The sequence below is a fragment of the Tursiops truncatus genome, chromosome 5 (assembly GCF_011762595.2).
Source record: "Tursiops truncatus isolate mTurTru1 chromosome 5, mTurTru1.mat.Y, whole genome shotgun sequence".
Classification (NCBI taxonomy): Eukaryota; Metazoa; Chordata; class Mammalia; order Artiodactyla; family Delphinidae; genus Tursiops; species Tursiops truncatus.
Genome location: NC_047038.1, coordinates 56577601 through 56589978, shown reverse-complemented (window position 1 = coordinate 56589978; position 12378 = coordinate 56577601). Strand labels below are relative to the sequence as shown.

The window sequence follows — 12378 nt, the reverse complement described above, 5'->3', positions numbered from 1 at the left end:
AAACCAAAACTCGTGAACAGATTTCTTTATGAAATCAGTCTGTTGAAACCAAAGTAAATTTTGGGAATTCAAAATTATCTGATCAATTTTGATAGTGCTGATTGTTGGTTGTGATCATTCAAGTCCCTAAACCTAGAATGACTCGATATCCAGCCAAGGTCCACAAAAACCTCATTGCCTGATAGATTAGGCCAAGGGTATTCAGCGGGAAAATTAGGGTATGATGTTTTCAAGATTTACAATTTGCTGCCAGAAATTCCATACAAGTTACAATTACTGCCAGAGTATGTTGTGTGATGTCAAGTGAAGATAACTACCTGCCAGTCTGAGTAATTAGTGTCCCCTCTGCTCCCATTCCCAATTTACCAAATGCCTATTTTATTCAGGTAAATGGGAAGAGTTCCTTTTCCTTGTCATCTGTTAAATTATAAAAAAATGTTTTCATTGGTACATAAGCTAGGAGAGAGATGTTAACACTGGCAGAATTTTGTGTTCAATTTATTTTCAGTCTAAGAATAATTTAATACAAGTAAAATCTTTCATACATGGCTATTCTAATAGATTGTTCAGTTTATATCACAGGTATTATGGGAATTTTGCAATCAACCTTACAAAAACATTTGTAAACCATAATGTGTGCTGTATATGTAAGATACTGTTATGCTAAGTCAAGCTTCTAAGTAACTAGATGGAACTCTTCAAGGAATCAGAGGTGGTAGAATAATCAAACTTAAGTCTTGGAAGCAATACACACAACTTTTGTTGACCTGCTTTATGTCTATCTACTTTCTAAAATGTATCACTGTATTTTTACATGTTTGAGATTTTAAAAAATATTTTAACCAAAGGATGCAGTCTCCGGGTAAAATATATTTATTAAATCTAAATTGAGAATTTAAAAGAAAAGTAGTGATTTTATTTTATGTTTTACTGATTTAGGTACTGAAGTTTGGGTCTCACCATTAGATGATCATAAAGCCAAATGAATGCACATATTTCTTCAATTCATTACAACTTGCAGCAGACTTTCTCATCATACTTCACCCTTAATTTCTTCTTTAGAGAAGGAGGGCTGTCAGCCAAAATCAATTTACAAAGATATATTTGATTTAAGAATGAATGTGTCATTCTATGTAAAGTATTTTGAATTTTCAACCAAGAAAGGGAAAAAGATGGTAGGGAAACTTCAAGGCAAGCACCTTCAGAATTTCTACTTTTCACATCCGTAGATTTTAGAAGTACTGTTGTGAGATGGGGCAAACATTCCTTGCAATCTATTAGCTTATATAAAAAGTATTTTCTTTCCTTTTCTAAGTCTCTGAGGTGGATTGGAGAAGAGAAGTTGCTTGTTTGAATAAATAACGATTTAATAAACAACATAACCACTATAGTTAGGGTAATAATCTGACAAAGAAGAGTAAATGCAATAGTTTAACATAAAAGACAGTAAATGATTGAAAAAATATAAAAAGTAGAGGTAGTTCAACTAAAAAAAGTGAGTAAGGTAAAAATTCTAATTTTTGCTTCAAGTTTCTTTATATCTAACATGATATAAGGTTTTTTTTTAGTCTCTTTTGTATTCATCATTACTTTAGATTAAAAACCAAATTTCCTTTACAGAGATACATTTTGACTTTGAATTAATTTTATCTGAAATGTAAAATTTCTCCAGATAACACCTGAAGAAAATCAATTTTTATATTACTGATGAGAAGTTCTTCCACTGTAGACTTAAGATTTCAAAGCCAGCTAGGTAAATGTCTCAAGAATTATTTTGATGAAACTGAAGAATCCAAGGTCTATTCCATTATAAGGCAAAGTAATAAACAGTTATGCCCAGTGCCCTCTAAATCAACAATTACTGCAGCATCATCTTCCTTATTCCATCTTCATTTAGCAGAAATCATACCATTTAAAATCAAACTGGTACATGCATCCATTCACTTCTCGTCCAATCAAAATTGAATTACCTGTCAACAGAGAAGTACACTGACAAGTGTGAAGCCATTTGACCATGTTATATTTTAATCTGCAGAGACAAAAATGACAAGCAATTTATTTACATAAAACTGTACAAAAGCAAATTAAATTATGTAAAGTATTTCATAAATAGTTGGACTGGACGAGTGTTTAATACATTTTGCCATGTTTAGCATAGTTGCGTGCATAGTGACTCATAATAAACGATGATAAATTGTTCTCTGCTTCACTATCAACATCCAAGTAGCAGAACAATAGTCAATGATTAACATTACAAACGGATCGTACCACACTGAATGCAAGTGCTTTAAAATGTAGGAAAACTTGTCTGAAAGTAAACCCTAGGTAGCTGAAAAAATGATGCCTTCCTCCAGATGTTATATATACCTCTGCCCAGGTCACAACTAACAACTAACAAGCTTTACGATACTCATGATCATCTTCACTCTTTTTTTTTTTTCCTTAAGGACACATTGTATATTTATTACTGATACAATATACCTAAAACTACTGAGATCTTCAGATTTCTCATGCCTGTTTTAGGATAGCTGTTTGATTCTTTGATTCTTGGCAGTTTCTTCTGGTCTCTGTGTTTTATTTTCCTATAAGACAGCTTCCTAGGGTAGCCTTTCAGCCAGACATCTTCATTACCATCTTAGTTTTCTTCCCATAAAAATAATGCCTCCCTTGTTTTCTGAAACTCAGGCAGCAGGCCAGTCAGAAACCATAATGATATCTGGAGGTTCCGAATGAGCATTAGATTTTAGACTGAAGCTACAGACGTTGTAATACACATAAATTTATATAGTTACTCAATTTATAAATGTGTCCTAATGTATAATGCATGCAAAATTCACTTGAGCTTCTTGTGTACAGAAAACAAATATGGTTTATATACTGAACAACCAAAGTGAAACAGCAGTTAAAAGAAAAATAACAACAAAAAAAGAAAGAATACAAATTGTAAATAAATATTTTACCTTGCAAAATGGACTGACTTCACCCCTGATAATCTCTGTGTTACTATTACAATAAATGTTTTAGCCTTCTAGACAGAATTACGCAGCCCATATAAATTTTGTTTTATGAATGAATGATATTTAAGACTGTTCCACTATCTGAGTTTGTCAGAAGGCAAATTTTTAATATATTATTTATTATTTTCAGAAAATAAACATGGATAAATATACAAGATCAAAAAAGGTGAGAATAGCCCATTTCCCCTCATTGTCCAAACCCAACAACCGTTTTTTTACCATAACAACAGGTATAAAAGGCACAGTTGCTTATTTTGCATTCACTCATTTATTATTTTTTTTGTTTCTTTTTATTGATTTTTTTCAAAAGCACTCTATATATGGAGTGGCACCAAATTTAACCTATTCAAAATAAAAGTCATACAAACACAAAATATATTTCTGTGTCATGCCAACTCATTATAATAATAAACATGTTATGATAGCTAATTCTACTAGAATTACTGCAAATACTTACAGTACACTGAATTTTATTCTTTCATACCCATTTTAGTTCTAAAGAGGCTCACAAGTTAAATGACAATGACATGGCTGTCTTGAATGTTGTGCAGACGTCATTGGGGAATGTGGATCCAATTAATCCAAAGAGCCCATATGACCCGTATTAGCTTTATAGACAACAGAAGGGTTTTAAGATAGAGTGAAATGAGCTATCTAATGTTTCAAGAGTCTCATGAAAGAAAGAAAAAAATGCATTAAAAAGTTTGCTGCACACATGTGTTATGCAATTGAATATTTCCTTTGTAACGTGCAAGAAAAATATGTATACATTTCATAAGTATCTTTAGAAGTATTTTGTCTTAATAGGTACTTACAGATTATACAAGGCAGAACTGCTTTAATGCAGTTTCCTAACAAAGTACTAGAATTGTATCTTTCCATAATGTAAATAATAATCAAACATAAACATGTTCAATTATTGATATTTTAGTCCAATGTTTTTGTTTCTTCAATTACATATCTTCTTTCATCCTAACTATTACACATAAACTAACATCAAGATGAAAACTCCATTTAAGAAAGAGCATAAGGAAATGACCCCAAAAGAGTACCCCACCAAACAGAGAAGTGGTTTCCAAAGATAAGCATTTGATGACCTATAGTGAATTAACAACCTATATTCCAGGCTGCTTCATGTTGTAGTCTGAGAAATATTGCAAAGCATGAAACTATCCAGAGCTACATATTTTCTACATTCCACTACAGAGCCATCAAGGCTATGCCTTAACCAGGTTACAAACATTCAGTGATGAGACTGTTTGCTCTCTTCACCCGTTATCCCCTAGTCTGTCCCTGGATTGTCACTTTTTCTGAATGTCTCAGCTCAATTTCCAATTGTATTAAATTATCCTCTGTAGAGGAAGTGACTCAAAACCTGCATATCCTGTTTCTTTATATTACACTGAAAAACACTGCATATTTTCTAACTTTGAGATGTGTATACCATGAGACATGTCACTGCCCAGAACTCATTTCTTTCTTGTTTACTCTGGCTTGGTTTTAGGAGATTATGTTAAATAACATTCAAATCACATTAATGAGTAAGTCTTTTAGGGTGTCACCTTGTTTCAAAGTTATGAGTCTCAAAATGTGCCACATTGCACAGTATTGAAAATTAATGCACTTTTGTTAACATGGAAGAGTGCACTGAACACGTAAAAATTGCACTTGGTCATTTGAAATGTGGATAAGACCAGCAAGCATAACCTGACTGTACAATGATTATAGTGAACTTAAAGACTATATGCTGATGTATCTTTCTTTCCCTACCTACCCACAAATATGATTTTAAAAAGTAAAATCTTCCCTGATAATATTTTTGAAACTAAACTTTAACCTCAACTAATTGTCTATTTTAATACCAAAAATATGTCTCATTGACTTTTCATTTTCTGAGCTTTCAAAGAAAATCCATTTTAAAAGAAAATGCACGCTTTCTGGGTATACAGAAAATGTAAAATAAACTGGTGTTTGAGGGCTTCTGTGCATGCCTGGGTTCAGTGACTTTTGTTACTTAATGGATTTCCACATCAAGACCAAATCTACTTCATGATTTCCCTGATCTGCCGCATGATCTTCGGCCTGTTAATGACATAATTGTTCCAGTTAGTTGATAATAGTGGTACTGTTCTGAAAAATATATATATAATTTTTTACAACTTATAACTAGTGTAATTGATACATGTGGTCAAGATTATGTATATACTAAGAATATTCAATACAGGTATGGGATTGAAATTGATGCTTCTGACTTGAGAAAAACAACATATGCCAATTTGGGACTGCAATCTCCAACCAGGTATTGTTTAGTTTTCAGCCTTTGTTACAATATTAAGGCTGTGATCCTCCCCCAAATGCTGCTTCTGGAGTTCCCCTCTGTAAGGACTATACCTTTAGAAGGACTCTTATCATTTTTGAGGGATTGCCTTCCATGGTGATTAATCATTTCTGATCACACGTCTGAAATATATTTCACCTGATCTGCTTTCTTTTGACCAACCAGATGACATTCGAACTAAATCAAAGTGACTAAAATCATACTTCAGCTTAGGGATAATGAGAGTGTGCTGTGTTCTGCTAATCAGGCTTGTTACCATGAAGGAAACTTGCAACCATCTTTTTTGTTTGTTTGTTTGTTTGTTTGTTTTCTGGAGGGGGGTGGGGAAGAGAGAGAGCCAGTGTTGGGAATCAGTGAGGGGGTTAGACATGCAAGTAACAAGGATGGTTTCTACATTGTATATTACAATCAAGCTAAACAGTATCATTCACTAAAGGCCCGATCTGGAGGCAGAAGTGGCAGGCAAAGCTTTGTCTCTTTGGTAGCCCCCTCTTTTTGATTACAAGGTTTTATTTTGTAAGGTTTTTCACCCCTTATCCTCCTCCTCATACATGAAAAAAACTTTGCTGTTGCTTCTTTATAGCCTACAGGTAAACTTCTCTTCTAGTGAGAGTATTGACAGGAGATGGCTTGTATTCCCCCGTTTTTGTGAGGGGAATATCCTCAGTGTTGGCTTCCTCATTTTTGCTGAAACTAGCTGCACTGAAGGTCTCATAGGATGAGGTCAACCTTTTGTTCAGGAGGTTTCTGTTGCGGTCGCCCATGATGGCGGCTTCGCCATTGGCCAGCTTTTCCTGGCTTCCTCGTTCATCAACAGGCATGAAAGTAGATAGTTTGGGCTGGCTCTTCTTCCTCTCCGGAGAAGTGCGGACGGGCATCCAGCAGGAGTCTGAGTGGCCATACTCATCACACTCACGGGTACACTTCCCAGTTAGGGCTACATCTGGAAGAGGTCTTGAATCTGAAATTCAAGGAGACGGAGCCATTAAAGTTGGCCATTTCTCAATAGGTTTTCCTGACCTATATAAAATTGGAGGGGATATATATATATATATATATATATATATATTACATTTATATAATATATATTACATATCTATATTTCCTTTACTATATTATTTCCCTTTTTTCAACACCCTGCTGTTCATCATCTCATAGAACAATTTTTATTTCATATCCAATAAAGATAAGGTTTTGCAAAAACATCAAATGTTATAGAAAGAGAGGAATGGACAAACTGATAAATTTAAGTGTGTAGAACAGACAGGTATATATGCATGTGTTACAGGACAGGTACATGTGCATATTCTCAAGTAGAAATAAAGTACACATGTATATTTTTATGGGTACAAATTTTTCCACATGCATAAGGAAAGTTATTGAATCCAAAAAGATAATTTTCTGTATTTATAAATTATCCCAGAAATCGTGTACCTTTGCCAATTGGATTCCTTCCTGCTTCTACATTATTCATAGAATGCAAATATGCAAAACCTTATAGTAAAAATACATTATAAAACATCAGGGTGACTCAGAAGTAGAACCTAAATTGACAGCACATTATGTGGTTAAAAAGTAAAAAAGCAAAGTACTAGTGGGTTCCAAGTGTGAGCACACTAGCAGTATCACCACCTACCCCACTCTAGCCCACACGCTCCTGCCTCCCACCTTGTTAATGACCTAATGTGTGCTGTAGTATAGTCCGTTGAGTGTTCACATAGAAATACATCTGCCAGTGTGTTTGCTGAATGGAAATATTATATGAAATGCAATGTATTGGGTAAATCGAGTCAAAACTTCTACAATTTTGATGAAATGGCTTGTATTCTTAATTAATGGTGTTGCCTAATGGAGTGGGAAATATCTGTCTTCTATTTCTATAAAGCTAAGTTATATCATTATATGTGTCTGTCTTTGGAGAACAGTTATATATTTTCTTACTATTAAAAATATTTTTTTAACGAATTTTGTTTTGGTTTGAAAAAGAGAGTGAGAGAGAGAGAAAAACCTGCTTCACCTCAACAGATTCTAAGAAAACTACCTCTAGGGTTTTATTTAATATATTTTACAGTTTCTTTTATTGCCAAAAAAAGAACATAATATGACTAACATGACTATGCTCCAATTTATATCATTCAGTACCATTTTATTACAAGGCTTGGGACTTAAAAGACTGACAAATTTAACCTCTGCAAATATATTCACAACAAATGAAATCAGTGAGATTTGCATATGCATCCTGGGTAGACTTGGTTTAAAATAGAATAGGGGGTTATTTAAATTATATCCAATATATTTAAACCCTCTGCTTTTGCCTCCACGCAACATCCCCTGTAGTTTGTAATGATATTCCTATTTGATTATCATTTGTATAAGGATATTTTTAGAGTTTTTATCCTGCCAAAACTCCTAAATCAAGGCAGTCCAATACTATATGTCATTTTTTTCCTACAGTGATGGGTGGATAACCGAAATATTGACATTTGTCAGCTCATTGATTTTTGAACCACTGTGACCTGAGATTTTTATGCTGTGTGCTCAGAGTTCAGCAAGGAAATCCCATTATTCTTCATAGGAAATCTAGAATTACTTTTCTCTTTTCCAAAGGTAAATTGCAAAGATAATTATTTATTGTAGTTGCAAATGCTACTATTTGACTTTTAAGTGAGCAGATCCTATTAATTTTATCATCAAAAAATAAAGCACTTTTCTACTTATCTTTTTGTGCTAAATTCCCTCTGTCTCTCAAACACAAATTTTAGATGCATTTTAAAAATCAAACTATTGACAAATTTTGTGAATGGTTTTTGTAATCTGGTCAGTTTAAATGAGCAAATTGAGTTCTTTGGGAATATTTCTTGTCTTGGGCTACTTTGCTTATTTGAAGCTGACCTAAATTCTTTGAACAGACCAAAAAAAAAAAAAAAAGAAAGAAAGAAAACCTTATAAAAATGCAAAGTGTGAGATCAGATCTACTTTTTACTCTAAACATTCCTTTTTTTGTCACTGCTTAAATAAATTCAAGCTTTTCTTTTTTTCTTATGCCTACCAAGGACACAAGACAATAATCAGAAATTTTGCTACTGAAATAGGAAAAATCTCTACAAATGTGGTTGTCATTCCCTGCAGAACTGACCCAGAATAGTCTCCAATCATCTCTCTATATTTACTTAAGTCTCACGAAATGTGACAGTTTACTTACACAATGACTTACACAGGTCGCTGCTCTTTGGGGATTAATTTGTGTTTCCTGTTTGAAATTCATAGCACTTTGTTTTTCGTTTGTTTGAGATGCATTTAGGGATAGCTCATAGAGCTATCTTAATACTTTAACATCTCTTCCCACCTGTTATACTTAACTTGTGCACCTTGAACTCCCTGTAGCTCATAAAAAAATTATGTTCATTTAGATTGACTCAATTTCCAGTCAACTAGGAGTGAGATACTCTTCAATTCATTCCCTCAGCCTTTACTTCATAGTCTGGGTTATAAGCATGACTTTTAATAAGGATCTCCTGTCATTTCCAAAGTCAAAGACTTGATTGGGGACCACAGTGGAAGTTGACAAGACTAATTGGTTGAGACATGTTGCAGTGTTTATCATCAAATTTAGAAAATAATCAAGAAAGGCTATAAGAGATTCATCACAAGCAATCAAAACTTCCAATCTTGATGACTCAAATGAATCCTCAAAAAATGCTAATGATCAACGAACACAATTTATATTATGATGCAATCTATTAAAGGAAGGCATGAGTGGAATAGTATTTTTCTGTGTTTCTGTATTTTCTTATTTTAATTATTCAAGTAGATATTATATATATATGTTTTTTAAAAGACAAAAGTTATATGGGGTCTTACAGAATCATCAAATGCACTTTTTTCTCTTTTTTATAAAAGATATACTCTTAAAATGTCCTATTTGTTGGGGAATTACAGAGGCAGATCTTCCATAAATAGTAATCCTTCTTAGTCTTTCAGTCTTCCACTGAAGAAGGTGTTTTGTGATATCTAAGAACATTATTTCACGCTTTAGTTTAGTACTCTTCCCTTTCATTTTGACCTGAGTGGAAATGGAAAATAGTTAATCAGAACTCTGTTTACTTGGTACTGAGTAAATCAATTAAAAAAGTAAAATGTTCTGTATCAAAATATAATGGTATTCTTTATCAGCATTTTCCATAACCAACTCAGTTCCTTAGAGGTTCCCCCCTACACACGCACTCAGTCATATCAAATCTTGAAAGGACTGGAAGTAGAAATCGTATTCATTAGCTCTTGTTGCTTTAGCATCATTTGCAGAGTTCTCCATTTTTACCTAGCTATGCTATTTACTAGAAACGTTACATAACTTTAGAAAGTTAAAGTCCTTTCTTAGACATAAAGTTAATTTCCCTCTCAAAAGTAGACAGTTTTCAGCCATCATAATATCAAACAATGTACAACACATAAAATACTTCCCCACATTTCATCTCTTTTACTTATCACCTCAACCCAACAGCAAGGAGGATGGAAACAGTGAGGGGTCCAGACTACGGAAGAGCTGAGGCCAAAGAACAAGTGTTTTGACTTTCACTTTAGTGTTTTCCATAACACCATATTGCTTCTTCTTAAAATGTAACAACAAAGTTATTTAGAGGTCAATTACTGCTACCCACAGCCATAAGAAAAAGCTAGAGTCCCCAAAGAAAAAGAAAAAAAACATATCTGACGAGCACAGGAAATAGATGCCACAAAGACACAAATTTTACTACTTAATGAAAAAAATAATAATTCAACCTTTTTAAAACTATACATTTCCTAAAGTGGAGGTAATTATAACTAATTTAAGAAGTCAAGTTCTTTCTCTGAAAAGAAATGTATTTGCTCTTAAGAGGCAGGGAAATGAGTGGGTGGTGAGAAGATACTGCTGCAATGACCTAAGCAAGTAGCGACAGACAATACGTAGCATCATTAGAAATAAAAAGGAAAGCCCAGATTTATGGAGGCATTTGATGTTTCAGGAAGCTGTCCTATACAATTCAGAAGCCTTTAGAAGTATTATTATAGGAGAGCACTGGAATTGTTAAGACTCTTAAAGACAGCTCTGCACCAGTAAAGATTTTGATGGACTCAGTTATGCATTCTGCCAGAATCCTGGTCACCCATTCCTATTCCAGACCCTTGGCTTGGGGCTGAAGATAAAAGGATTATTTCCATTTCCTAAAAGAAGCATGAAAATGTTGCATTTAGTTTTTAAATATTTCCAGAGTTTTTCTTTGTTTTGTTTTGCTTTAAGCTCAGATACTTAAAGTTATATGTATCAATTGCTTATTTGTTTAATATACAAATAATTCTCTGACCGTATGAAATAAATGGATTGCTAATCAATGTGTAGACTCCGAGACAGTCACATCCTTCCTGTGCACTTAGCACATTCTTAACATTATTTGACAAAATTTTGCAAATAAAAAATTGTGCTATTCTCTTCTTTTGAGGAGAAAAATCACACACAGGAACCTTTTCCCTTATTCCTTTTTAAAGTACTTATTTCTCTCTTTATATGTCTTGACTTCCAGTTATCCAAAGATTTCTTTTTCTAGAGACACACCTAATTCTGGTGGAATTTGGTGGACTACAAACAACTTTTACAAAAGGATGAACAACAAATAAAGGCAGATAAATCTGTTGATTTTCCAACAAATAATTTAACATTACCTTTATTTTCTTTAGTCCAAATGAAAATATCATTTTTATTCTAATGATTCAATCAAATGCTTTATTTTATAATAGCTGTCAGAAAATGATTTACTTTTGCCTTACATAATAAATCTGAGAACAAATAATTACATAAATGTTTTACTGGAACATTATTATTATAGGCAATAAAATTTAGGTGTGAGGGGGCGAGATCCAAAAATTGAGTACTGAGTCAGACTTGGCTTTTTTATATAAATGGCCTAAAGATCCCCGCCTTTGATCTATTTGGGGAATTTGGGAAAGTTAAAGATAAGCACATAACAGATCATGAAGAAGATGGAAATCACTGACTCAGATAAGCAGTAAGTGATCCTCCAAATATCCCAACACTTTCTGGAAGAAGGGGAAATTTATAGTTTTGCAAGTAAGTGTTATCCAGTGTTACTACAAGGGGGTTAAGATTTCTACATTGTATTCTAAGTTATCATGAAATCACTTGATTCAACTGAATTAGAAGAGAATAAAGATCGCTTATCCAACCAACCCTTACTTCACTCTCAATTATACCTCTCCTGAGTGCTTCTCTCAAGACAGAGTGGAACTTGTGAAAAGAACGGGAGATTAGGAGTCCCAGCAGTGCTGAGTGTGATTCTGATCCCATTATGTATAAATTGTGTGACTTTGAACATAATTTCTTTGAGCCTCAAGTTCCTCATATGTGAAGTAATAATACCTACTTCCCATGTATTATGGGGATAAATGAGTTAATGTATATAAAGTTTATATCATGGTGTCTGGTGCCTTGTAGATTTTAGGTAAATAGTAGGTCACAGCCCCTGGAGAGATTTAAAGAAGTATAGATTTTTTTTTTTCCTCTCTGCCGTCTTCCCTGAATGAATGGGTATTAAGGGAATAGGCTCCAGAACCAGGATCCCTGAACTCAAATCCTAACTTTGTCACTTAATAAGTATGTAACTTTAAACAAGTTACTTGATTCATTTAAATTTCCTCATCTTTATAAAGAGCATAAGAATGAATTAACTTCTTAGGATTATTGTGAAGATTTAATGTGTTAATAAAGGTAAAGTATTTGTAATAATTCTTGACACACAGTGGGCCCTCAGTAAATATTAGAAACTTCAGGTGCACAATCCCTTATCTGCAACTCAGTCCTCAAAATAGCTTTGAAAACCAAAAGCTTTTTTTCCCATAAATTTACAACAAACCTGACTTTCAGTACAAGGTTATTTTTCATCTTTATTTATCTCACATAGTGTGAATATTTATATGTTTTCCGGGAGAAACAGTGTTTAATTAAGGACACTGTCTCAGACTCTTTGATCT

At 33.5% G+C, this 12378-nt stretch overlaps 1 protein-coding gene across 2 annotated transcripts in view; it reads right to left on the bottom strand.

Annotated features, from left to right (window-relative positions):
• Positions 1–2003: 2003 nt before the first annotated feature.
• Positions 2004–12378, bottom strand: part of PCDH7 (protocadherin 7) — a 409502-nt gene continuing 399127 nt past the window's right edge. For both annotated transcript variants that reach the window (XM_019928369.3, XM_073805138.1), the window contains exon 3: positions 2004–6316. In XM_019928369.3, the coding sequence (XP_019783928.1) occupies positions 5940–6316 (377 nt within the window). In that variant the 3' untranslated portion in view covers positions 2004–5939. The remainder of the gene's footprint in view (positions 6317–12378) is intronic.